The sequence below is a fragment of the Toxotes jaculatrix genome, chromosome 3 (assembly GCF_017976425.1).
Source record: "Toxotes jaculatrix isolate fToxJac2 chromosome 3, fToxJac2.pri, whole genome shotgun sequence".
NCBI lineage: Eukaryota > Metazoa > Chordata > Actinopteri > Toxotidae > Toxotes > Toxotes jaculatrix.
This window is the reverse complement of record NC_054396.1, coordinates 7,924,748-7,952,142: the sequence shown is the minus strand read 5'-3', so window position 1 is coordinate 7,952,142 and position 27,395 is coordinate 7,924,748. Positions and strand designations below refer to the sequence as shown.

The 27,395-nt window shown below is 41.9% G+C and overlaps 2 protein-coding genes across 2 annotated transcripts in view; one reads left to right on the top strand and one right to left on the bottom strand.

The window, feature by feature from the left end:
• Window positions 1–639: 639 nt before the first annotated feature.
• On the bottom strand, window positions 640–5,639 carry si:dkey-202e22.2 (netrin-4). The gene is made up of 10 exons (XM_041034248.1): window positions 5,092–5,639; window positions 4,045–4,535; window positions 3,634–3,954; window positions 3,193–3,319; window positions 2,453–2,641; window positions 1,956–2,172; window positions 1,720–1,832; window positions 1,535–1,603; window positions 1,227–1,397; window positions 640–973 (listed from the first exon to the last, which is right to left on the bottom strand). Exons 1-10 carry the CDS (start codon window positions 5,228–5,230, stop codon window positions 837–839), a joined length of 1,974 nt encoding a protein of 657 aa, XP_040890182.1. The 5' UTR covers window positions 5,231–5,639; the 3' UTR covers window positions 640–836.
• Window positions 5,640–14,217: 8,578 nt separating this feature from the next.
• dnah1 (dynein, axonemal, heavy chain 1) overlaps window positions 14,218–27,395 on the top strand; it is a 30,484-nt gene continuing 17,306 nt past the window's right edge. The window contains exons 1-41 of the mRNA XM_041033442.1: window positions 14,218–14,367; window positions 14,557–14,611; window positions 14,757–14,925; window positions 15,168–15,315; window positions 15,421–15,553; window positions 15,643–15,813; window positions 15,941–16,175; window positions 16,313–16,470; window positions 16,593–16,804; window positions 17,156–17,454; window positions 17,682–17,832; window positions 17,921–18,114; window positions 18,200–18,425; window positions 19,052–19,171; window positions 19,270–19,352; window positions 19,528–19,669; window positions 20,036–20,191; window positions 20,313–20,511; window positions 20,626–20,879; window positions 21,073–21,285; window positions 21,368–21,532; window positions 21,632–21,753; window positions 22,034–22,139; window positions 22,239–22,418; window positions 22,548–22,688; window positions 22,864–23,027; window positions 23,168–23,281; window positions 23,372–23,560; window positions 23,648–23,753; window positions 24,199–24,312; window positions 24,401–24,550; window positions 24,823–24,909; window positions 25,041–25,227; window positions 25,312–25,403; window positions 25,501–25,655; window positions 25,764–25,941; window positions 26,032–26,226; window positions 26,345–26,464; window positions 26,668–26,826; window positions 26,949–27,050; window positions 27,155–27,295. Coding sequence (XP_040889376.1) covers window positions 14,218–14,367; window positions 14,557–14,611; window positions 14,757–14,925; window positions 15,168–15,315; window positions 15,421–15,553; window positions 15,643–15,813; window positions 15,941–16,175; window positions 16,313–16,470; window positions 16,593–16,804; window positions 17,156–17,454; window positions 17,682–17,832; window positions 17,921–18,114; window positions 18,200–18,425; window positions 19,052–19,171; window positions 19,270–19,352; window positions 19,528–19,669; window positions 20,036–20,191; window positions 20,313–20,511; window positions 20,626–20,879; window positions 21,073–21,285; window positions 21,368–21,532; window positions 21,632–21,753; window positions 22,034–22,139; window positions 22,239–22,418; window positions 22,548–22,688; window positions 22,864–23,027; window positions 23,168–23,281; window positions 23,372–23,560; window positions 23,648–23,753; window positions 24,199–24,312; window positions 24,401–24,550; window positions 24,823–24,909; window positions 25,041–25,227; window positions 25,312–25,403; window positions 25,501–25,655; window positions 25,764–25,941; window positions 26,032–26,226; window positions 26,345–26,464; window positions 26,668–26,826; window positions 26,949–27,050; window positions 27,155–27,295 — 6,435 coding nt within the window. The remainder of the gene's footprint in view (window positions 14,368–14,556; window positions 14,612–14,756; window positions 14,926–15,167; window positions 15,316–15,420; window positions 15,554–15,642; window positions 15,814–15,940; window positions 16,176–16,312; window positions 16,471–16,592; window positions 16,805–17,155; window positions 17,455–17,681; window positions 17,833–17,920; window positions 18,115–18,199; window positions 18,426–19,051; window positions 19,172–19,269; window positions 19,353–19,527; window positions 19,670–20,035; window positions 20,192–20,312; window positions 20,512–20,625; window positions 20,880–21,072; window positions 21,286–21,367; window positions 21,533–21,631; window positions 21,754–22,033; window positions 22,140–22,238; window positions 22,419–22,547; window positions 22,689–22,863; window positions 23,028–23,167; window positions 23,282–23,371; window positions 23,561–23,647; window positions 23,754–24,198; window positions 24,313–24,400; window positions 24,551–24,822; window positions 24,910–25,040; window positions 25,228–25,311; window positions 25,404–25,500; window positions 25,656–25,763; window positions 25,942–26,031; window positions 26,227–26,344; window positions 26,465–26,667; window positions 26,827–26,948; window positions 27,051–27,154; window positions 27,296–27,395) is intronic.

Here is a 27,395-nt window from a genome sequence, read left to right as displayed (position 1 = left end):
ATAATCACAGATGTTTTTAACTGTGTTTGCTGACATCTTGTAGAAAACTTCAGGGTCTCCATCTACATCTGTTGCCATTTGTACGGTGGTTGTCATTTTGGCACCGTATCCCGCCCAGACCAAAGTGGTTTGTCATGTCTAACTGTTGGTGCGTAAAAGTTTTTGTCGTCTCAACACTGTCCAAAGTCTCCAGTTGGGATGCTGTGGTCAACATTCAGTGTCATTCAGGCCTTAAAGGACTTAATGGTGTTTATCAAACATGTCCAGATTAAAATCATCATGGAACAATTTGATCTCCGATTTCCCTTTTGTCCTTCTAAAGACAAACCACTGCTGATGAGTTTTGTATGAACTTAACACAGTTTGACATTCATTGAGCAAAATCTCAGTTTTTACATGTTAGATAAATGACTTCTGTGATCTTCTGTACGTTTCTCTATTATGGTCAAAACAAGACAAACAAATTGATAACAAGATTTGCTAGACAGTGCTCAACAAATCCAGGTATTTTACCAGCTGGATTCAAAATATACCTGGCTGTTTGTTGTATGTGTGGTGATCAACAGTCTTGTATTCAGGTAAGGCTTTTAATTTTAGATACATCATATTTGCAGACAGTTTATTATGTTTGATCTCCCAAGTATTCATTTCATTCTCTGTTTTGTGTCACACACCCGCACATGGTGAGTACCTCTCCTCTAGAGTGACTATGAGTTTGCCCTTAATGACAATAAGTTGTCCAGTAATTTCCAGTCCTTTTTCTGAATCATCCTCTGACTCATGAAGGTCCCTGTGAAATTCTCTTAAGTGTGTCCCGCCTTTTCAGGTCACACAGCTCATGGACATCCATTCCTCAGGCCCTCTGATATAAGCAGACCCAGGCGAGGTGTCCAGGGGACCACTACACTTTGCATGGTGACCAGCAAACGCCCTGTTCCAGCCTCTTCTGGGCCTGCAAGCAGGTACTCCATACCTGGTTTAAAAACAGTAAGATATTGTACATTGATTTAGGGTAAAGCTTTAATTTCCCTACTATGCTTTAGTCACTGGTTGGTCTCAGATATTAAGATACTTTTAATGATGATAGACAAAAAAATTTAAGAAACCTTGAAACCACATACAGTGCATCATGTGTAGCCTCATGATTATGTGTGCTCTTCTTTCGGTTCATGCTTGTTCGTCAAGCAATTATTCCTTTTCTTTGTCAGGTTTGGAACGTGTCTTACCTGGGTTCAGTACGGGACAGGTGCAGCCGCGGCTGGTCCAGGACAGAGGATAGATGCTGATTGTCCCCAGGTACAGTGCCACCTGGCCTGATCGAAGGACCTTGCGAACTTTGACCTGAACCTCTGCGTGGCTTCCTTTGTCATGAGCAGACAGCACACTGGCCTTTATCACTGTCAGGGGCCACAAAGATGAATCAATCCAGAGTTAGAGAACTCTGGGATGGCATTTTAAAGCATTACTCAATGTATGGATCACTGTCCTGGAAACAGTTGGTGAAATACAGAGAATTGTACGTTGTATTTCTCACCATAGTCGTGTTTAGTTTTACAGAGGTCAGACGCACTTCTCAGCTTCTTCTCCTTACAGCTGCACTTTCCTGTGTACAGGCATTAGGATATGATCTGATCTCGGCATAAACATCATCATCATCATCATGAACATCATAATGAACAAGACAGCATTATTTCAAAGTAAGCTGTCACAAACACTCACCTGTATAATGCATAGCAGAGACTGCAAGCTCCTTTGACCACTGTACCTCTTCTTCATCCAGATCAGGGATTTTTCCACCAATAGGCACATTAAACACCTGATTATTTGTGTAGCTGCAGAAGAAGAAGAGAGCGTGCAACATTAAAGTGCATTATTAGATGTCATTGTTATATTGTTAATTTTAGCATGCCTAGAGTTTGGTGAAAAATATGGTGACAGATTAAGCGTACAGCTACCTGTCCTGGCACTGCCCAGTGGTTGGATCACAGCTGTGACGGCAGGCACAGGGTTTACAGCCGTCCTCTCCAAAACCCCAGTAGCCAGGCAGACAGTGGCTGCAGCTTGTGCCCCCTACACCTGATTTACAACGGCACTGCCCACTCCTAGGGTGGCACCAGGGTCCCTCCTCTTCAGGACGAGGAGGCAAAGAGCCCTGTGGATCACACCAGCAGCCTGAGAAACAGAGACACACATACAGGTCTGTACTCTACTGCAACATTTAGTTTTGCTTTATAAACTACAAATATATACCAGCAGATGGCGCTATAATATATTCATGGTTCTCTCTTTTCATTCACAAGCCTCCTTTGAATGAATTCCACGGACATTAAGAAACATATTGAACAGATATCACATGTTTAGCAGATATGAAACCTGCTTTGTGTTGCTTCTCTGTTAAAAACACATCCAGCAATTCAAAGAAACACTCAGGGACCCTTTCAGTGTCTCTTACGTGTGCAGGTGTGGGGGGAGCTTAGGGGCCAAGATGGGTGGCGGTGGTAGCCATGACGACAGCGCTGGCACCTGCGCCCGACAGTGTTGTGTCGGCAGCCATCACAAACCCCTCCACTGGTGCCACCGGATGACAGCCAGGCTCGCTGAGAGAAGTGACAGGTGTCTGCGTGACCGTGGCACTCGCACTCTGAAGTCACAGAGGTGTGTGATGCCATGGCAATCGGAGAGATGAGAGAGAGACAAAGTGAGGACATCAGGATGGGGAGGAAAGAGAAAGTGAACTGGGAACATGGATGTGTTCGATTTTTGTCTATGTTGTTTACTTGTGTATTACAGTCAAAAGGATTTGCAACCTCTGCTGACACTGACAACACACAACACCAGACCAAAGGCTCACTGACCAGAAGCAACCAGGACTATGAGGCCATCTCTGAGTAGGATTTGAACGAGTGGTTTAACATGTTTGTTTGTATGTCCTGGCAGACTCGGGTGCTCTCCAGCAGTGCAGGCTCTGAACATCTTGACAAAATATGAAAGCATCGCCCTGAAAACCTAAACTCATCTCGACTATGTGTCATCATAATATGGAGCCTTAATAAGACCTACTGTAAGTTTTTCATTCAAAGTTGACACCCACAGCTCTCCTCTCTCCATACTTTCAAATTTCTTCTGTAGGTTTTCAGCAAGATGACAACCCACTGATCTAATAGTCGTACTGTCCTGTTGGTGGTCACTTACTCTGGCACGGGTTCGGCTCTCCGCTGCTGCCGTTGGCGGGCCTCCAGGGACGATCATTGTAGAGCGGGGCACACTTCTCACAGTGATCCCCTGCTGTGTGGTGAGTGCACAGACACCTACCAGACACCTGGAGGACACATGCTCAGTTACTTCACCTACATTAGCAAACATTACAGACATCCACCGTCTAGAGACACTTATAAAATAGATCCAGACAGGTGGTGTAAAGAGTAAAGTTATTTTAAGCCCTTTCACTGGCTGTTTTTCCATCAGTGAGTACATTTCACATCTGGACCCAACATCCTGACACCTGTGTTCTACACTATAATAATAAGTGAATAGAACACAGGCCAAGGCAATGACTGACACACACTTTTTCTCACAGCCTCTTTATATCTGCCTGTTGTTCTTTTGCTTGGACACACAGAAAAAGCTACTCACCATGTCATTGTCCTGTCCTGCATCTTGGCTGCTGTTGTATGGTACACAATGCTCAGCATGTCCATGGCACAGGCAGGTCCCTCTGGCCAGTAAAGTATAAATAGCATAAGGTGCTGAAGCTGAGTTTTCTGTAATGGATGCAGAGGTCAGAGCTGAGGCTGTGGGGCTTGCCCAGTCTGTCGGGGGGTTCAGAGGTGCAGGACAAGTCTGAGCTTTTAGCAGTCTGATGCGGAGGTTAGTGAGGGTGAGGTGGGTGAGGGCCTCTGGACTGTAAGGGTCCAGTGTTTTAGCAGTGCTGGGATCTAGTGTCCGTAATATCACCTGTGAAGAGAAACAGACCACTAATCAGCACAGAATCAGATATTGCGGATCTGCTAAAAGTGCGTCACGTCTTTGTGCATATTCTCCTACCTCACCACCACTGCAGGGTTCAGCACGAGTGTAACGAGATGTGCACAAAGAGCTTGGCTGACTAAAATCATCAGACAAACCAAACTCTAAGCTGCAATTGTATGCAAAGAGCTTAAGAGTCTCCCAGGTCTTCCCAAAGTCGCGTGAACGTTCAATGGCCATGGCAGCTGGCCGGGGAGACCTGAACACCAAAACCACGTGGGACAGACAGAACTGTGTTTCCAGATCCAACCGGATTTCGTCCTGTGGCTCCTGCACGGTGGTACCTGCACCTGATGCCCACCAGGTCTGAGGATGCAAGAAAGGGTCGTCAGTCATGTGAACAGGTGGGTGAATGTCCTCAGGACAGAGGTGAGGGGGCACAGGAGGGTGGGGATAAGAGCACTGGTGAAGGGAGCTGTTCCCACAGCAGCTTGAGAGGGTGGTAAGAGTCCTGCCGCTGGCCAGGTTCCCAATGGGTGGACTACAGGCATGGTCCACGCATCTGGAAACTGACACAGAAGGTGATGGAGAGTCAATGAAAGTGAAAAGAAGTTATGGATCTTTTGGTCATTGCTTTTATATAAATATAAAAAATGAATAAGCTCACTCCCGCACTGACATCATGGACAACACCAAAGTCCTCTTCATTGTGTTTTCCATCAATATTTAATTAACTCGATCATTATGCTGCTGCTGCTGCTTGTTCTGCTGTGACACAGAATCCTGCCCTTTCCCCATCGGATATCACTAAGACTCTCAGGTTACACGTAATGGCAAGACGCAAGGCAGGTATGACCTTTGCTTTACCTTTTAGACAGTAGAAAGCAGCAGATACAATGTCATGTCACTTGCAAATGAAGAACCATGTAAGGCATCATTAGGTCCTCAATTTCATGGTCATTTTACACAGTTAAGTTACAATAACCGCCTGCTCAATCAGTAGAATAGCCCAACCACAACAGGACGTAAGAGAAGGCAAGTTTAGGGACAAGGACACAACTAATTCAAAGAAACAGCATCAAGAGTAACTGAGATAATGATGATGATGATGTTGATGGTCCTCACCTGCTCTGCTCTGTGCCGCAACCAAAAACAGCCAACAGAGCGCCACCAGCATCTGAACCCGGCCTTGCCCAAGCATGCTAGACACGCTCATCCTTGTTTCTCTTGCGTTTACAACATACACAGAGATGATTCCCAACATTATGTGCAGCCTGTCTGAAGAACACGCGCATTTCTTAGCCAATTACGCAATGCGCAACGAGTCCAGATGAATTCAGGAATATCCCTCCGACGTCCTCCCGGGTATAATGTTGGAAAACAAAAAAACCTTAATGAAATTCAAAGCATCCTCCCGGACAGCGAGGGCATCTCTCTGACCAAGGCGGACTGTGCGCTCCAGGTGAAGCAAAAATAAAGATCACTGGTTCATCCAAGAAATAAAGCTCCACGTTTGACATAAAAAAACAAAAGTGCTGCAAATTTCCATTTCATAGTTTGTCCTCGTCCATATTGCGCAATAAAAAGACTGCCCCATTCTATGATTATTAATTAATTAACATAAGTATTTCCAGTAATTCACAGCCAACCCGAGAGCTCTGTGTACCGGACAGGTCTCGTGCTCTACGCGTTTAGACATGGGGAAGGAGTGTGTGCTCTATTTATCCATGCCCACAGCCCCCCTCCCACTCCTGCCCACACATACACACGCTGTGAGGACGTTGCAGTGCAACAACACAAAACCAAAACAACCTTGGGATGAGAAGGTGTGTTTTCTTCAGTCTGGCGCACATCCATCCGCAGATACGCCATCACAGAGGATGGCAGAATTGTGACTTTCATAATCTCGTCAACGCAGTTAATGTGAACCAGCCGCACCGCTCATACCAGCTAAACCAGGTCCTTCCACTAACCAGGGCCTCGAAGCATGGCGAGGAAATTAGTTTATCTGCCTCTGCTCTCCTGTTTTTTAGCTGCAGTAATTCTAAGTTACAGGTCTCTTTGAAGTCTAGCAGGAAGAAACCTGAGCAGGGAGACAAAAATAGTCTCCGCTGCAGTTATTTGCAGCTTGATGGCGCATTGTGGCACCAAAAGAATCTGACGGCTTGGAGTTTGATGCAAATGAGCTGGACAAGAAAAAGGCCTTTCTCCCATCTGTCTGCCTGACTGAATAGATTACCATGCCAGTCTCCATCATAACACTGGATAATAAACACATGGTCTGACACATGACAGTCCTTCTTAAATCCTTTTGAACCACACATACCAGGAAACATACAGCCCTTTGCTGAGCATGATGTATTTTCCCTTCCTGGCATACACGCAGACACACACTCTGAGTTGGATGAATAAACACCATGTCTCTTCTCAGTTTTATGGCTCAACTTCAATTACAGTGGCCTCAGAAAATTGGAATAGATGCACAGAATTGGATTGGTTTCCATAAATGTCTTTAATGCCTTACAAATTGTTTACAGACCTGCCTGCTCCGCTTGCTTTTAAACAGAGCGGAGAACAAAAGCAGAAATACTAAGGAAAAGCATATGGGCCAGTGATGATGATCTGTGTTACATTTGCACTGACAGAAAATATGATATTATGTTGTTTTAGGAGCAGCCAACAGTGGATTACTCACATCATTTTGTCCCAGATGTCAGTCCGTATTAATGTGAAACCTGTCCACCTGTATTGATTTTAACTGAATCTGGCTGAAGTTTTTTTTTTTTTTTTTTTTGCCTTTACCACCTCATATATCACTCCATCTTTATCTGTTGTACATTTGTCTTTGTTCACCCCTCACTGGTCTTTCCTTTCATCTCTCTCTCTGTCCTCCTACTTTCCACCAGCCACAGTGTCTGGCAGGCCTCCACACAATAAAACCCCAGAGGCTCTCCTTCATCTTCACGCATCTCACAGTTTCTCCTTTCGTCTCTCTCCAGTGGTGCAGTATATGCTAAGAATAGCTTTATGGGAGATTAGGGTATTGGCATTTATGAGGGATTAGCTGTTATCTGGTAATGTTAGTGGCATATGGACAGTTTCTGGCTGATTTAGACTCAGTTCTGGCTCACTGGGACACATGGAAATGAGATTCACATCTTCTTTAAGGATGGTTCCAGGATGGGAGGACCTGTGTGCATTTGGGTGTTTTTGAGAGGGAAGGGTAATGGATAAAACATAGAGTCAGATCATCACTGTGGTCCAAATGTGGTTTTGCCTTCATTGACAAAATCAGGCTTAGTATGGGGGAATTTCAAGTTGCAATGGATTTTTGCATATGTAACAAAGGTGCCATAATTGTAAGTTTTAGCAAATCCAAGCCACTGAGGTTTGAAGTCAAGGTATGTAGAGCAGAGCCATAAAACATTTTTAAGAGCATCCGGTTCAAGTGTAAGTTAACTGCAGTTTCTCATTTTAGCTTCAATAAGCAAAACACACTGAATTCTTAATTGACTTAACTATAATTTAGGGTAATTTTCTGTGACATAGGAATGCAGAGCTGCCCACATCCAATAAAGTGCTTATTTAGTTTAAAACGTGAGCATAAACAACAGAATCCACACCGCAACACGTTTCATTCACAACATGTTTTCATTCACCCACCCCCAGTACCTTTCAGCAGATATATAAATCCCTCAATGTTCAGATATATCTTCATCATGTCCTCCAGCTGTGAGAGGTCAAATACCAGCCAGGAAAGGTCACAGGGATCTCCTACCTGCCCCATGACTGCCTCTCTAATTGCTCCTCTTTCTCTCATTTACAGGGCTTAATGGGGCCCAGGGGTTAGAGAGCCGGCCTCAGACCAACAGGGGACCCCACACCCCCACCCCCCACCCTTATAATTCTCAGTGTTTGTCTACGCTGCTCATACATGCATGTGTCAAGCACAGGGTGTCACTCTACACTTCTCAGTCTCCTTCTCCCTCCATGTCTTCTCCTCTGTCTTTGTGTTCTACATGTCAGCTCATATGTTTCTCTGGGGATGAAGCGGATTAAGCTGCTCTCTTACATGACTTTACTCCACGTAGGCCTCACTGGCTAACACGATCAGACCTTGATTTGTTTCTATAAATAGTACATTTATTTAGTTAGGGTATGTGGATTTGGAACAATCAAGTTTATGCCAGTCTAAATTAAATGTCTCCATTTCCCTTTGTTATAGAGACTATAACGACACATTGTAGGATCTCAAATGACATTGTCCACTGGCCGCAAAAGCAGCCAGTAAATGCCATGGTTAATAGGGTGTGCTTGAGTTAAGCATTGAGGTCAGAGTTAATTATCCTGTTGAATTTCTGGAGAACAATTCATACATGTAGCTTTTACGGTATAAAATACAGAGCACTGATGTCTGACATATAGTTCCAGGAAACTCTAGATAAGACAAGCACTATTTCAGAACATACAAGCAATCCTTCCTAAATACCTCAAACACCATCAGTTAACATAGCTTGAAGTTAAAAGGTCAAGGTTACAGGTCAACTGCAAAAAGGTCTATAGTTCAAGTCCAATAAATAAGTAAATGAAAAGCAAGAGGACTGTATTTCTTTAGGACTGTTGCTTGAATCTATTATTGCCAAGCATGATAATTCATGTGGACAAACGCAAAGAAAGTCTCCTCACTGCTGATGTTTTCATGATCCTCATGTCATGGAGTGATTCTTGATAAGAAGAGAAGCAGTTAAAAGTTAGTCTGCTCACGTGTGCATGTGCACATCCATTATGTGTGTGTGTGTGTACCTATGTGCTAGCACGATAGGTTTAGGTTGCATGGTGCCTCTTTGATGTGAGAGAATGAATGACACTGATTAAGTTGTCAGACTGAAAACTGATAGAGGCCAGATGAGGCAGGATGACAAATCAAGGCCTCTGTAGAAGCACTCGGGCCCATTGCCAAACCAATAATGTGTGCATCTGTGAGCTTATGTGTGGATTTGTGGGTGTTTGTTCATGGACGAGTTATGGTCAGAAACTCTTACATATGTGTATGTGACGGAAAACTATGGGGAACTGTTTTCTTTTTTTTTTTATTAATTCTTAACAAGGAGGAATGTCAGGAATGTGAAAGAGTGGCTCACTTGAAGAGGCTTCAGTTGAGTGGTGATGACTTATTTATAGCTGAAACTCCTGTTTAATATTGGACAGCAAATTAATGTCCCACCCACAAGCACACTTGCAAACACACCCTCCTACTAGTGGCTCCTTCAGTCTCATGTCCCTGCCCGACTTATTTATATATGTTTATGATGTCATCAACTAACAAGCTCAAGGTTTACTTTTGTGTGTCACTAGCTCACTCACATATGTTAAAATGCACACACACAGACACATTTCTCAATAACTCTTTCTTGGCTTTCCATTGCCCACCCACATAAACAAACTGGAATGTCAGCACACACACTGGTTTTCTACCACAAAACACATTCAGACATGTGTTACAGATTCCACTCACGGCTTTCGTATTCTTCCAGCTCGTTTTTGCACACCCACATAGATAAAGCACACTGACTTGGCTTACAGAACAATTTATTTTAACTGTCTCAAATAACATCAATGGATTCAAAGGAACTGTAATTTGGCACTTTATTAAAATGACATTAAATGTACACAGTTGAACAAAGCTAACTGATGTCAAGGTTGCAAGGAGTTAGAGGCCAGCAATGCAAGGTGCGGATGAATATCAGCCATTATTTGGAGATCAACATCAGTTAGATGGAGACAGTCCAAAACATAATGCCTGTGTTGCATAAAAATACAGTTTTGGTTAAGTTTTTTTTTTTTTTTTTTTAAATTCTACATCACAACAGTTCTTCCATTTTTATGACCCATGGTGCCTGACTTTGGTTCCCCTCCTAAAAGTCACCCTGTGAAATGGACCAAATGAGAGGAAAAATCAAATGCAGCTGTTTGAGGTCCCAGGCCACAGGTTGGGGGTTCCAGTTTGTCTCTCATGTCTGGCCACACTTTGCTGCTTTGAGGCCCTCTTCAACTCATTAAACACGTCTTTATTGGCGTGCCGAGAGTCCACCTGTGATTCACCCAACCCGTGACAGCAACTTCATGGTATAGCCAAGCCCAAGGGTCACAGTTAAGCAACAGCACCTCAAATGACCGTGCAACGTCAAAAACACGTATGTAGCAGGTATCTGCTTTGTTCTTGTAAAATGCACGGTCACAGAACTCTGTGATGTTAACGTGACATTTGCTGCCCTCATAGTGGCTCTATTTCATCTATGAACTGAAACCAGTGACATTAATTGACCACAGTAGCATTAATGCCCAGGTCAGATTGCCTTTGAAAATGCTGTGCAGCGATGGGGTATTAGATTGTAAATGGTAGGTGTAAAGGATTCTTACAATGTACCCAGGAGTTTTATTTGTTTCTAGCTCCACAGTGTCAATGTGTAAATAATTTAGAAGACTTTTTAGCTCTGTAGCAAATGACCTCTGCGTGTTTTTCACTTTTTTTTTGATATAACCAAAGTCTATTCTTAAGAAAGCCTAATGAGGCTTTACTGGAAGGAAACTACAGCATACCTTCATATGTTTCCACTCCTGTGTGCAAATGCAAAAATAAAATCGCACAGTAACGTAAGGGTGTGCCCACATTTGTGGTCGGATTGTTGGTTTCTGCAGTAGAAAAGAAGTATGTGGGAATATGTGCGACCACTAAGCCCTCCTGGCTTGCCCAACAATGTGACAGTAAGAAGGGGATAGCAAGTGTTTGATCCTATCAGCCAACATCTGGCCCTCAGGAGGAGCTAAAGTTAGCAGCACATGCTGATGTCATTAGCGTAAAATGGGAGTTATATTCACAAAGGCATGACCCTTACAACATCCCAATACTGTAAAAGTGAGAGAGGGAGGAAGAGAAGTAGATGAATAATATAAGGATTTTAGGATAAAGAGCAGAGAGCATGGACAGCACATCTGGGTGATTATGTAAGTGACTAATATTGATGTACTTTAATGGTTGATGTTGAGCCATATCTTTCATGTCAGCATTTAACTGCTGCTGGACTGTTCCAGCAAGAAGTCAGGCATACTGGGAGAAATAGAAGAGTATGGGGTGGATCAAAGCTGTAACAACACTTGTTAGGGTTTAATCAGTTCCACTCACCCACAGCTGCTGGCCACATCTGTCCAATCAAGTCCTGTCACCATGGTGGGCTTCTGACTGCAGAGTTGGCTGCAGCACTGCCAACCAAACATTGGTAGGGGACCACCACGTCACCAGAGACTTGTGGTTCTTGTGCGGTTTTCTTTGGAACCTCTCTGGCCCAGCTCTCTTCACTGATTCAATCAATAGCATTAGGCATGTGTTAGTGATTAATAAACTGTTGTGGTCAGGATGATTTCAGGCCACTCTGATGTGATAATGTCATCATTAGATGTGGGTTATTTAGACCCTTGGGGAAGTCTTTCATTTGGTTTAGGCTTCCTCATAGGATGAGGTCATTGCTTTGAGACTGAGCTTCATTGAGGAGATGCCAATGAAGCGGAAGTCCTTTTACTAAACACTTCAATAGGCCCATCATGAGTAATTACCCAGTGCTCCACAGAACTCCAGTATCAAGTCACTCTGTGTATTTGACCTTTGCTCGCTGGCTCCACTGTTAAATACTTTGTTAATGACCTTCTCACAGAGCTGAGTACAGTGATGAATAATAGATAATTTCATATATGATTTCATATATGATAAATAATTTCTGAACTTTTTTTCCATGTGAGCTATAATCTATAAAATTCAAATGAAACAGGTCACCTTCCAGATTTTCAACTGGATTCAGGTTCTGGTTCTGGCTGGGCCATTCAAAAACATCCATCTTCTTTTGGTGAAGCCACCGTTTTGTTAATTTGGGTGTATTCTTTGGGTTTTTGTCGTGCTGAGAGGTAAAATTCCTCTTCATCTTCATTTTTCTAGCAGGTGCCTGAAGGCTTTACTTCAAAATTGACTGGTATTTGGAGCTTCACCATGGGCATGGTGTTCCTTTGGTGATGTGCTGCTTTGTTTTTGTGCCAAATATACCTTTTGGAATTATATTCTGAAAGTTCAACCTTGATCTTGTCTTCTGTCTTGCTACCCTACCCCATAGTCCAGACACACAAAGAATGAGATAAACTGTTGTCACATGAAGGGAACAACTAGTATGAGAAATACTAGTGCATCTCTTTTACTATTACTCTTTTACTCTTTTACTACAGACTTCTTGGCGACCTTCCTGATCAGTCTTTCCTTCACTTTTTATCAATTTTGGAGCGATATCCTGTTCTTGATAATGGCATTGCTGTGCCATATTTTCTCCAGCTGTTGAGGATTGTCTTCACTGTGCTCCATGGTATATCTAAGATCCTGGAAATTCTTATTTACTGAAATTCTTATGTACTCTCCTACCTTTCAACAGTGAGAGCCTGTTCATGCTTTGGAAGCTCTTTCTGGACCATAGCTTTTGCACTAGGATGCAATTAAGATGTCAGGAAACTCCAACAGGAACAGCTGAACATTAGTTGGAGTTAATCAGAGCCAAGTTGATTGATGGTGATTGATGGCAGGCATATATTAACTACTATTTATCATGAGTTTGAATGTGATTTGTTGATTCTGAACACAGCCACAGTTTTATAGGTTATTGGTCGCATTAAAGTTGAAAAAAGTTCTGAAATTATTTATCTTGGTTTCATATTTTACAACACAAAAAACTGGCATTTTAACAGGTGTGTGGAGACTTGTTATTTCCACTGTACCTCACCTCTGACCGCCTTGTCCCCTTGATGCACAGCTAAGCACAAGAATTCTTGTGCACTTAGGCTTAATTTTCACACAGACTATACCTCAGCTTAATTTATACCTATCTGCATGGCAATATGTCCTTCGTGAGTGACACATGAGACTATTCACTTGTGCTTGGCTACCCAATCTCAGGCTGCTCTGATGGGTTTCAACTGAAGAGGCCAGGGGCAGGAACAGGGGCTGCAGTGCATGATGCCTCTGATCTACCATGGGAAACAGACGAGGTTATGATGCCCTTGTGACCCAGGAGTGTGGGGATCGCACGGGTCAATGGGGTTTTCCCGCTTACAGACACATTTGAGCTGTCATGAGTGTTAAAGGAAGAGACTGCAAATTTGAGCACGGTAAAGTGTGCATTCCAATCACATTCCATTAGGTTATCATTACTGCCATTACCATCACTTCATATCACCATCATCTTCACCGGGAACACAATGGGATGTGAGTGTTCTGGTGCTTACCTGTGGAGAACAAAGTCATGTGAAATTTCTGTGGACATTCTCATATGTATATGAGAATCAGCTTAGTATGCAACTAAATAGCCCCTATTAAATGTAATAGATTTTAATTATTGCATTTTTATTGGATTACAGTGTAGACTAAGAAGCATTTTCACGCTGGGGGTTTAGTGGTAGCCACTATGAACTACTTTATATATTATTATGTAGTTTCATTTGTAACATTACATAAACTGATAATGTTTTGCGTTTAAACACTGAACCTGTAAAGTCAACAACTTTAGTAACATTTATGTAACAGAAACGCAGTACGAGTACAAAGTACAATATTTCACTCTGAAATGTTCTGAAGGGAAAAAGTAGCATAAAATCAAAATACTCAAATAAACTACAAATACCTTAAAAAAGTACTTTAATGTAAAATGAGTAAATGAGTAAAGTTTAAAAGCTCTTTCTTTCGGAGGAGTACTCCTGCCCTCAGCCTGTCGTGCTCCTGTGGCTCTCTGTGCTGGTGGCGGAGCTATGCTTCATCTCCATGACAACCGCGCAACGCTAACATTAGTAAACTTCCACTTGGAAACTGAGATTTCAGCGGTTCAGCTTGTCAATATTTCAGCTAACGTTATGTCCAGGACACTTAAGAGGAGCGTTACAACTTGTAACTAGATTTAAAATAAGGTATGTTAAAAATACAGTTGTTTACAAGTTAAAAGTATGACTTAATGAATGCAAACGTTAGTAGCTCAACGTAGCGTTTAATGTAACGCTAGCTAACCTAACGGTATGATAACCTGTATTCTGTAATGCACTTCTCGGTGGTTTAGTAGTGTTTTAGGAGCATTAACTTGACAACTTTGGGGACAGCTTCAGGGACAGCCTCACATATTAATAATGTTCTCTTCTTTCATCCAGAAATTTTTTTTTTTCCTCTTGGAGAAGATGGAGCACAGACATTTGCCTGGTTTCAGGGCACTGGTGCCACGTCCCCCAAGCAAACCTCCAGAGCCCAAGCCCTCAACTCTGAGCCACAGGAAATACTCTCACAACAAACAGGCTGGCATCTACTCAGATACCATCACTCCATTCCAGGTAAAAAACAAAACAAAAAACAAAACAAAAACAAAACAACAAAAAAAAAACAACAACACATAAGCTCATAAACTTAAGCATTTGACTCTTACAGTTCTGACAGACATTTTTATCAGGCTGCCCATGCAAATGACCAAGCTTCTGTTATGCTCTGATCTAAACCAAGAGTACCTGTTTGTTCACTTCCAGCAGAGGGAACAGGGCCAATCCCACCTTCAATTAAAGGAGAACAACACACCAAAAAGTGAGATACTGTGTTACATGACATTTTAAGTCATTCTTTGACATGCCGACTTTTGCATTGATAAGAAGAGTGTATCACACTTTCTAGAAAAAAAAAAATTCTCAGTAAAATCTTTGCCCTTCTGTGCTGTATTCTTTTGTTACAGCCTTCAAGACTCCATCTGACCAGTGCAAGCTTGTTGAAAAGGGTTGCCACAAACCTGTCTCACGGTTATCACAGAATTCTTACTTCTGCCGGGGTGGAGACACACCCAAGGTCCAGATACCCTACAAAACCATTCCTGGTCAGATACCCCGCAAGTTAGCGATAGAGAGGTTTGTGTTACTTGTGTGCACTGTTTATGACAAAAGAGGACACTTGATTGAATGTCTCTCAGCTGGTTATATGCCCTATAGTGAGCATATGTAGTGAGTAAGACACCGAGCTTTTAGCATACAGAAGATATTCAGGGATTTTTTCCATAGTGTACATTAGCTGGTAGCTGGTAATGAATTATTTTTATTGACTGTTGTTTTGACTTACAGTATATATACTGTTTTGCGTTGTTTTCTTGTAGACGTCGAAGGGAATACTTGAACTTAGATTTTGAACAGCTCCTGGCAGAAAAAGGCATAGACTCTAATCTTTTAATGCCAAGAAGTCCAAGCTACAGGGATGAGAATGTGACAACAGTCGATCTTGTGTCGCCCTATCTCCCACTGGAGGTGAGTCTGTTACCACAGTCTTGTATATGGCATTTTGGCTACCAGTTACCATTACATGTTTTGGGGTTCATCACCACACCACACTTTCCTGTGTTTCCCTCTTAGATATTTGACAATGAGGAGTATGACTGCCGGACTCCTGAAGACTGGCTTGCCCTGGGCAAGGCTGAAGGATCCCCTGATCCAAAACCTTTACCTGCAAAAGCACTTCTACCTACAGATGACAAGATTCCTTCTGGTAAAATGTCCCAGAACTATACTGTGTAAACAGATATTAGATACTTTTTCCTGTTCCTTAATGGTTACTGTCTTCTCTCTATTTCGAAGAGGACACCAAAAGCTTCTGTGTGGAGTACAGCTGGCATTTAGTTGGCGTTCTTGACTACAGTAAAGAGAAATGTCAGTACCTGGTGCAGAAGGTTCACCAGAAGAGCAAACTGACAGATGAAGAAGGAAGTCCTTCTCTTAACAAAGAACACCAAAAGAGCAAATCTCTTGGTTTGTTTTTATGCCCTTGCACCATAATAAGACAGAAATATCATAATTTCCTCTGTTTGTCATGATAACCATGTATATATGCCTTCCATCTCCCTGTGTTCCATAGAAGTAAACCCTTTGCTACCAGGCACTAAATACTGGGTACCCAGGATCAGACTGTTATTCTTTGCTGAAGACCCTCGTGTCTTTGTTGAACGGATCCAGTCCGCCCTGTGCTTGAGGGAGAACACAGAGGCCCTGATCTTCTACCACTTATCTGTAGACTGCATGCCCATCTGGAAGGGAACGCCATCTCTTGACACCCACAGTCTCCAGCGTATGAAAAAACATGCCCTTTCAACCCCTGGACTCAGGCTGGAAATGTGAGTAATGTCAGTGTCATATTAGAGCTGTAATTTTCCCCTTGTTCAGTATGGCCTGTTTTATAATAGAGCTCACAGAGTTGAAAGTATGTTAACTAAGTAATGAATGGTGAATAAAGCGAATATTATGTCTGCAGTCTGGAGAAGTATATAGAAGAGCTGGAGAAAGAGGTCAAACAGGATTATTACCGTCTTATGAACCAACTGATATTTGACAAAGTAGTGAGGACCAACCCAGATGAGTTTTCACACATCACCCTTCCAAAGAAGGACTCTGAGTATGTACCAGAAAAAGGTGAGTCAGACGGCCCTGTATACATTAATTTGAGTCACTGGAGTCAAGATTAAAGAAATGTATTAGCACCCAAAACCTGGTATTCACCTCAAAATCTAAACACTGATTTGTTTTGCCTACAGAATGCATTTCAGTTCCTCACTTTGCCTATAAGGAGAACCAAGCTGCATTTGTTTTCCATTCCCTGCTGACAAAGCCAGTGGTGATCTGTGTTTTATCTGAAGTACAGGCTGAGTGCAACAAAGTCACAGCCATGAAGCTATTCAATCTCAACTTCATCAAACCTCTGCGACTGGAGGAGTTTGAAGTCAGTCAGTCTAAAATACATACTCAGGTATTGTAGCATCAAGGTAGCTTTTCTTCTGCCAGTACTAGGCTATGAGAGATAGATTTTTTTCTTTCAATAAAAAGTTGAATGCATATTTTGCTAAAACAATGGATCATCAGGACAATTGTGGTTTATTCATCATCACATTATTTCCAAACAAGTTTAACTGCAGATTAACAGCTTCTTTTTTTCTAAATTACTTGGTACTGAGAAAAAATCCCATTAATTTCAGTTTAACAGTGATTTCATTTTGTCTCTCATGTTAACTGGAAATTACCAGAGAAACAAACCGTGCAGGCACAAAAGACAGCTCACTTTGATGAAAAAGAAGCATCAAATTTTTTCCTCTTTCTTCAGACAAACTTGTATCTTCGGGATTCATGGAAGGTCACGCTGCGCAACATCATCCGTTCCAGACTGCTGAATATTGGCCCTGGCTCGTACAATGTGAATGAGTCTCAGTGGGAGATGTACAAAATTTCCAAGCTGTACAGGCTGATGGCTTTGGTGCGCTTCAAGATGCAGGACTCCTTGCGCTATCTTGTGCAGGAATCACTGGCCAGTCTGACTGAAGTTCTGTTGGACGCCTGCCACAGTGTGCTGACATGTCCTGAGGACCTGGTCTGGGGGAACAGCCTTACCACTAGCCCATACAAGTAGGACAGCATGCACTTGCACATATAGTATAAACACACACGTTCACAGGGATATAAACATCACGCATTTTGTGCTCATATGCATTTTTCTTATCCTCTTCCTGTATCCTGAAGTCAGTTATATATTATATACTCAGTTTTACTGGTTGTGTGACAGTGAGCATGATATAACGTATTACTGTGTTAAATATACAGTATTGAATATTGAATCAGTTGTCCATATCTAGGCCAAAAAAGAACCCTCTGTTCCTGGTAGACTTGGTTCTGGACCAGACTGGGGTTCATTACAGCACACCACTGGAGAATTTTGAGACATCTATCATTAACCTGTTTGATAAGGGAATAATGGCCACGTACAATGTACCACAGCTTGATAAGGTAAAATAAAATCTGTACTCATCTCAATCACTCAGAATTAAATTAAAAATGAAAAAGGATTTAACTGTTCCTGTCTTGTCCATGGAAGTTTGTGATGCAGAAGTTGTTCATTGGTGACGATCCACTGCTCGAGTCAGTGAATTTGTGGGAACCGGAAGTAACTGAGCTGAGAGAGAAGGTCCACAATGCTCTGATACACGCAGCCATACCTCTCAGGGCTTACACTGCTGAATATGAGGAACATTTAGAGCTACACAACTTGACCATAGAAGCTCTTCTCAAGTAAGTTTGTATCTAAAATTATGTATCCATGTTGAATGAAACTGTTTTCAACTTCTTTCTTTTATGTCTCTGTTTTTGCTGCCAGTTCTCACATGCATGCAGAACAGACATCCCAAGAAGTAAAGAAAGAGGTGGAACAACATCTCAAAGAAAAGGAAAAGATTGAACACTCCTTGCCATCCTCCATTGTGATTGGTCCATTTTTTGTCCGAGTAGAGGCTGTACGTCAGGCTCTCTCTAACAAAAGAAAGGCTTTAGCCAAAGCAGTGCTGGATCGCCTTGCTCTGAAGCTACGCAAGCAGGCTGATGATGTAAGTCATTTGTATAGAGGCTGGAAAACTCAAGTATTTTATTATATATTAACATCCCCGTTTTTCCAACTGTTTTTTACATTTACATAATTCAGTGTCTCAGTGTTTCTGAAATTAAAGCATCTACATGTAAGCAATGAGAGATTTTGTAAACAAGGAACTATGGAATCTTCTTGTTGAAATACTGTATACAGTACCACGGCAGTACAGTATTGTCCTAATAATGCATCCGAAGATGTAGTAATACAGTTTGTTCCAACACTGCCTTTGTACAGACTCAGGGTTTGTAAGTAATTGAAAAAAGTTGGGGAATTTAGCAGACTTGTTTACATTCACTTTTAAGGTTTAATTTATTTCCACTGCAGCAGAAAAGCTTTAAGTGAACCCACCATTTGATCACTGAAAAAGGCCTGTTTTCTTTTTTTCTTTTTTCCTCCGGCAGTTTACCACTTACCTTTGTACCTTTTAAGGTTATTCACTGGACCTAAACTGCTGAAATTTCAGTAAAAACTAGGAAAATCACCCATTGAGGTGTTTTGGTCATTTTCTTTACACAGGACCTGCATTCACTTCAACTCTAGAATGACCTTTTCCTACTTTTTAACAATGTGAATGTGTGTGTGTAGGCGTGTGAAGAGTGTAACATCATAAGTAGAAAGCTTCATGAGAAGCCCAACAGCATTGAGGAACTGACTGAAAAGAGAGACTGGATGAAACAGATCCCAGAACAGCTCAAGAGTTACAAGGTACAGACTGAAGGGACGGGGCCAGTATTTCTGTTATTTATGTCATATGAAGGGTTACTTTGTCAGTAACTCTTATTTTTCCAATCTGTTCACAACAGGAACTGCTTGGCAAGACCTTGTCAGACTATGAGCTATTAGAAGAATTTTGGTACTGTCTTTCGGATGAGGATGCTAATAAAAAGTAAGTGCACAATAATCATGTTAATTAAGAAAAACAATGAAAATTGAATTTATATGTTCCAGTTTATATGTTTTAATGTGGGATGAAGAGTGATTTGATGGGTTCAGAGTGGTTAGAATGAATAGAGGAAACTGAGGAGTTTTATACTGATTGTTATAGTTGCTTATCTATGCAGATGGACAGCTATTGGATGGCCTCAAAGGATAATAAGCCAGATGGAAGAAGCAGCCGTCCAGAATGTGGAGGATGAGGAACGCTTCCGCAAGATCCAGCTGGCTAGTCAGGACAGCTTTGAGGAGAACCTAGACTCTCTGCAGGTCAGCTGAGCCAGCAAGGGCTTTTTGTTTCATAACTACTTACTACAGTGTCAGCTAAGGCCAGTTGCCAAATATATGACAGTACTACTTCCAAATGAGTTCCAGATGATTTTCAGATGAATTTTCAGAAATGTTCCTTATCTCACACTCACACTCACTTTAGATTTGTCTGGACTTGGACCTGTGATTATTCATAATGACTTGTGTCGTCGGCTTTCTAGTGTGCTGTTTTCCTTTAACTTGTGTAATTAATCATGTACTTTAGAGAGGCCTTCATTTATTGTGTTGCCCTAAGAAATTATTTAGTTTAGTTTAGTAGTAAGTAATATATTTTTTGGTTATAAATCACCCCGTCTGTGTTTATAGATGCTGGTTGCTGGATTTGCGGGGCATTCAGACATTGATCATGCCCATGAGTTGGCCAATGAGGTGAAGCGTATAAGCAAGCAGCTTAAAGAGTGCCAGACTATGGCTCAAACCTACAACACCAGAGAACGTCTGTTTGGTCTTCCTATCACAAACGTAAGTGAAAGAGAGTACAACAGATTTTTACAAACATCTTGTTATTCCAGATGGTTTTAAAGAATATGCAAGAATATACATTTTTCAGGCTTTTTCTGACAATTAAAAATATGTATTACAGTATGATCGTCTGCAAAAGCTGGTTAAGGACCTCCAGCCTTTTAAAGACCTATGGACCACCATCTCTGATTGGCTACGTTGGCATGAGAGCTGGCTCAGTGACCCACTATCTTCCATTGACCCTGAGCAGCTTGAGAGCAAGGTCACAGATGCCTACAAGACCATGCACAAATGTATTAAACAATTTAAGGACTTTCCTGGTAGGTGACACATCTATCTCCATTTTAACTTGGCGAATGGTATGTTTGTTTGTGTCCTGTGGCTAACCTTTTTTTTATTTTTTGGCCTGCTCTCTTTGTCTTACATGACACTAGACTGTCAGATGGTGGCAACTGTAATCCGTAACAAGATTGAGGACTTCCGTCCTCATGTCCCCCTGATTCAGGGCCTGAGGAACCCGGGCATGAGGATCCGCCACTGGGAGATGCTTTCTGAACGCATTCAGATGAAAGTCAAGCCCAAAGCCAGCCTGACCTTCTCCCGCTGCCTGGAGCTCGGCCTGCAGAACCACGTGGATGATATAGCTCAAGTGGCTGAGGTGGCTGGGAAAGAATACACTATTGAGCAGGTACCTTTGAACTACAATCATACTTTTAAATGTAGTGTTGTATGAAGTGTTTAGTTGTGTTTTGAACAAGGCGACTAATGTCTTTTTACTAAAGTGCAACTCCACTTAGCTTGCTTCTGATGCACAGTGTCAGTGTGTGAATATCTTTGGTACAACTCGTGGCTGCTTCCTTTTTTCACACCCTCTCACCCAGGCCCTGGAAAAGATGGAACAAGAGTGGGCGACAGTAGTTTTTGATGTGCTGCCCTACAAGGAGACAGGGACCTATATCCTGAAGAGCCCAGATGAAGCATCCCAGTTGCTGGATGACCACATTGTCATGACGCAGAGCATGTCCTTCTCTCCCTTCAAGAAAGCCTTTGAGGGCCGCATTAATACCTGGGAGAGCAAGCTCCGAATGACTCAAGTACACACCCACATTCGAACATTATCATGCATTACCTTATGCTGTGCTATGTTATGCTACTGCCCTCTTCTGGTGCTTACAGGATGTGCTGGAGGAGTGGCTGACATGCCAGCGCTCCTGGCTCTACCTGGAGCCCATCTTCAGCTCTGATGATATCAACCAGCAGCTGCCTGTTGAAGGAAAAAGATACCAGCAAATGGAGCAAACATGGAAAAGCATTATGAAAACTGCCTTTAATAATCGAAAGGTCAGAGCTTCCACACTTCATATTAAAGTTTAAAATGTGCTATAACAATTCTTATGTTTGTTGTAAACTATTTGTGTGTGTTTCTGTGTTTACTTCTAGGTGATTGAACTGTGTCCAGATGCTCGTCTGCTACACAAACTTAAGGAGTGCAACACACTTTTGGAACAGGTGCAAAAGGGTCTCAGTGAGTACTTGGAGGCAAAACGAGGCTCCTTCCCCAGGTAAGTCACAGTGAAAATGTCCTGAAAACACTTTGGCACTCTATTTCTGATGGTGTTAATAACAGCAATTTGTCCATCTTTTGAATTGAGTCCACACAAAATTCACTATTAAGTCACTTTTTCACATGATGTCACCCCTGTCACCAACAGAGCGGCAAAACAAACTCTCTTTGGTGAATATAAATGGTCAGAGCTATGATACCAAGAGAAACAAACAAAAATCTTAAAACACACACACACAGCCTCTGTGATGTAATATACGGTGAATATTTGTTTGTAGGTTTTACTTCCTGTCAGATGATGAGCTCCTGGAGATTCTTTCTCAGACCAAAGATCCCACTGCTGTTCAACCACACATGCGCAAGTGCTTCGAGAACATTGCACGGGTTTGTTTTGTCTGGTTGTTTCCTTACAGTTACTCTGCTTCTGAACTTATGGAAACATAACATTCCTAGCACATGACTGAGACATCTGTTGGTTCTCAGCTTCAGTTCCAGTCAGATCTACAGATCACGCATATGTACTCTGGAGAAGGGGAGGAGGTGAAGCTGTTCCTGCCAGTGTGGCCAACTGGAAATGTGGAAGACTGGCTGAGGGATGTGGAGAAGTCTATGAGGGCCACGTTGAGGGATAACATTGACCGCTCACTCAAAGTCTACCCTGAGGTCTGCAATCTTGACTTTCATTTTAATGGTTATGATGTGATTTTTACTCTTGTATAGGTTGCTTTTCTAATTTCAAGCTGAGGCGGCTTTTGTAAGATCTTTATGTCACGTCATGTCTTCACCCCTCAGCAACCTCGTGTAGAGTGGGTGTTATCGTGGCCTGGCCAAGTGGTGATAGCTGGCTGTCAGGTCTTCTGGACTGCTGAGGTGTCTGAGGCTTTGGAGCAGGGAGACTTGGCCAACCGCCTTTACCCTCAACTACAGAAACAGGTGAGGACTTGGAATTAGACTGGCAAATATTAAAGCTAGATAACATTAAATATCCAATATTTGTGAAAAAAAAATGCATTACTATTTACACTATTTATTGCTCAAATTGCGCTGAACTATTTGCACATTACAGAATGTGCTGACATTCTTAACATTTTGTTTTTTGTTTGCACAGCTGGGTGACTTGGTGCAGCTGATGAGAGGAGGTCTCTCCAAGATGCAGCGAGCTGTGCTTTCAGCCCTCATCGTCATAGAGGTCCATGCTAAGGATGTAGTGGCCAAGCTGGTGGAGCAGGGGGTCTCAAGCATCAATGACTTTGAGTGGATCAGCCAGCTCAGGTTATCTGTTTGTGTTTGTTGCTATGTTTTTTTTTTTGTCTTTTTACTTCTGTCATTGATCCTGACCTTAGAGGCCACTACATATTATCATTTTTAAATATTGTGTGTGCAGAAATAATTGATAGACTGATTGTTTGTAGGTACTACTGGGCAAAAGATGACTTGTACATCCGTGCTGTGAATGCAGAGTTCTTGTATGGATATGAGTACCTTGGTAACTCTGGACGCCTGGTCATCACCCCCCTCACTGACAGGTAGGCACCTAGCTGCTATAATGTTATCCACTCACTTTTTAACTGTATGCTATAAACTCTTTTGAACACACCACTTTCTTCCACTTTCAGATGCTACCTGACCCTGACAGGAGCTCTACATCTGAAGTTTGGAGGAGCTCCTGCAGGTCCAGCGGGAACAGGAAAGACAGAAACCACTAAAGACCTGGGAAAGGCTCTTGCCATCCAGACGGTGGTCTTCAATTGCTCTGATCAGCTGGACTTCATTGCTATGGGCAAGTTTCTAAAAGGACTGGCCAGGTAAGAGGCAGTTACCTTTAAGCGGTAAATGTCACAGATGTTACCATCATTCACATCCTTGTGAGATTTCTTATCTCCATTCTGCAGCTCTGGTGCCTGGGCATGCTTTGATGAGTTTAATCGTATTGATGTGGAGGTGTTGTCTGTGGTGGCACAACAGATCACCACTATACAAAAGGCCCAACAGCAAAGGGTGAGAAACTGATTCACTCAAAATTCACATGATGGTACCTACTCTACTTATCCACGCACTTTACTTGAATGTTACAAGTACTTTGCACAATTATAGTGACTATTTTTATCATGAGTGAATACACTGTAATTATTTTCTTTTGCCTTTCAAGACAGAACAAAGATGTTATGCTGAAGTAACTTTTGGCTGTATTTCTGTAAAATGGCAAATGTTGCTTGTACAATGTATGCAAAAATAAAGTAAATTATCTTTGATATCAGGACAAAGATCAGTATCATATATTGCTAGTTTTTACATTAGCTGAATGACATGATGTTTTAGATGTAAAATATACCATTACCTCATTAAATATACTTTTTTTTGCATTTTAAGAGATTACAATGCTCAATATATGCCCTCTAAAATATGTTCCTCTAAGATAATTGTGTAAATATTGTGTTTTTAGGCGGAACGGTTTGTGTTTGAGGGGTCAGAGATCCCTCTTGTCCCTTCTTGTGCTGTATTCATCACCATGAATCCTGGTTACGCTGGGCGCACAGAACTGCCTGACAATCTCAAGGTTTGAAATGATAATTGAATTTTAAATAACTGTATAACACTGAGGATAAGCAGATGGGGTTAAACAAATGAGATCACATCTTCTACAGGCCCTGTTCCGTCCTGTGGCCATGATGGTCCCTGACTATGCTATGATAGCTGAGATCTCCTTGTACTCCTTTGGCTTCAGTGATGCCAAAGTCCTCTCCAAAAAGATCACCACCACTTTCAAGCTCTCTTCTGAACAGCTTAGCTCTCAGGTACTGTGAGGATGCAGGATATCAGAATTAAAATTAGTTTAATATGTACATGCATTTCTGTCTACCAAGAAAATGCAATATTTGATATTTTTCCATGGAAGAGGTTGTATATGATAATTGTGACAAACATTACTTTTTAAATCTTTTTTCACTCCATCTGACTATAAAACATTGTAACACAGTGCATAGTTAATATGATATACAAATGTGTATGCACATAAGAATAACAAAGACATGAAGATGTGGTGACTTTTGCTCATGTTTATTTGAAGGATCATTATGATTTTGGTATGAGAGCTGTGAAGACTGTGATTTCAGCTGCTGGAAACCTGAAGAGAGAAAATCCTGACATGAATGAGGTGAGAAGTTATTCTTTTGTTTTTCATGGAAGTCAAGTATAAGAAAACATGAGAAAACACATGACAGAATTGCACCTATCTGTCCAGTCAATATCTTATTCCTCTGCAACTGAAATCTCACTGTCTCCCAGGAATTGATCTGTCTGCGGGCCATTCAAGACGTCAATGTACCAAAGTTTTTACAGGACGACCTGAAGCTCTTCAACAGTATTGTGTCCGATCTTTTCCCTAAGACAAAACAGGAACCAATCAACTATGGCATACTTGAAGAGTCCATGCGCAATGTCTGCACCAAGAAGAACCTCAAAGATGTAGATGGTTAGTGTTCTTAGTGTTGCTTTTCATATCTGCTCTTACCTGTAGTCAAAGATTTAGCAGATGACAGTATTGTGATAATTGCAGGGTATATAAAAAAGTGTATTCAGCTGTATGAGACTACTGTGGTGAGACATGGCCTGATGTTGGTGGGACCTTCTGGATCTGGTAAAACCAAAGTGAGTCTTTTACATTATACTATATATTAAAGTTGGTTATAATTTTTGTTTTTCAGTGCAGAGTCCCGTGTTTAAGTATTACTGTTGCATGTTTTAGTGTTATGAGATACTAGGTGCAGCAATAACAGCACTGAAGGGCCAGCCCTCTGTGAGCGGTGGCGTGTATGAGCCGGTTCAGATACACGTTCTCAACCCGAAGTCTATCACTATGGGACAGCTCTATGGGGAGTATGACTTGCTCACCCACGAATGGTAAGAACTACTTTGTTCTACACAAACCACAGAACAAATAATAAAGACACAGACACATTATTATTAGTACTGTAAAGACCCACTTTGCCTTTTTCTCCACCCCTGTAGGACCGATGGTATCCTCTCATCTCTTATACGTGGAGGGGCAGCATCTATGGACAAAGAGAAAAAGTGGTACATGTTTGATGGGCCAGTGGATGCTGTGTGGATCGAGAACATGAACACTGTGCTGGATGACAACAAAAAACTGTGCCTTAGCTCTGGCGAAATCATTAAACTGACCGATGTAAGGTTAAGGTTTCACAGTGTTGGTTTTGCAGTTGGTGTTGCCTGCTCTCCCATGTGCATTCATATGTTTTGTGTGGTCTTCCTGCAGGTGATGACCATGATGTTTGAAGTTCAGGACTTGGCGGTGGCTTCCCCAGCCACGGTGTCTCGCTGTGGTATGGTCTACTTGGAGCCCAGTATTTTGGGCCTTGTCCCTTTTACAGAGTGCTGGCTGAAGCGGGTCCCTGAAGTTTTGAAACCATACACGGAGCAGCTCAGCTCCCTGTTTGCCAGATTCCTGCAGGTGAGAGGGAAGACATAACTGAGAGAGACCAGGGAGTCTTAAGGCTTTTTCATAATCATGGGTTATGATAGTATAAACACTGTTTTGTGTTTTTAAAATTTTGTTTATTTTCATACAGGACTCAATCACATTTGTCCGCACATCAGTAAAGGAGGTCATCACGTCCCTAGACAGCAACCTTGCCTGTAGTCTGCTTAAACTAATGGACTGCTTCTTCAGTCCCTTTGACATTAAAGAGGTGTGTGTGTTGTTTTGCTGTGTTAGAATAACCCATAATAAAGTACTATGTTAATTTATGCGCACATATGCATAACTAACTAAATAACTAAGAAGAACACAGGTAGAGGTCTTGGCTCTGTGTCCAGTGCTTAGTAACTCTTATTCTATGTGCAAGTCCTGTGTGGATTGTGGTCACTTTCCCAATCCTTTATTGTCTTGCAGGATAATAGGCCACTACCTCAAACGAACATGGACCGTCTGACGGAGTTGATAGAGCCGTGGTTCTTTTTTTCTCTGGTGTGGAGTGTAGGAGCCACAGGAGATGCAGCCAGCTGCCAGCAGTTCAGTGCCTGGCTCAAGAACAAGATGGCAGAGGAGAAGGTCGGATCACAACCTCCGCTTTAACATCCCAATAATTTCCCAATAATATATAATTTCAAATGTAATGTGTATTTTAATTAACAAGATATATTTTAATTAACGTAAATGTATTTGTCCTTCAGATTCAATTATGTTTTCCAGAAGAGGGCCTGGTATATGACTACAGGCTCGATGATGCAGGGATTAGTAACTTGGAGGATGACCATGAAGATGAGGACAGAAAAGTAAACAGATGATGCTTAAACAAACAGATTATGTATGGGCTGCAGCAAAGACTGTCGGATACATTTTCTTCATTGATCCATTCATCTTTCTGCCCGTGTCCTAGGTCCAGTGGGTCAGCTGGATGAAATACGCAAAGAGTGTTGTAATCACCCCAGAGACAAACTATGCTGACATCATCATTCCCACTGCTGATACAGTGAGGATGTCTTTCCTGATGGACATGCTTTTAACCAGTAAGAAACCTGTGAGTACTCTGTCTATATTTAATCTTCAAACATCTGTCTACAAATGCTTTTGTTTGATATAAATACTAAAAAAAGGTAAAAACTGTATCACTTATAGTC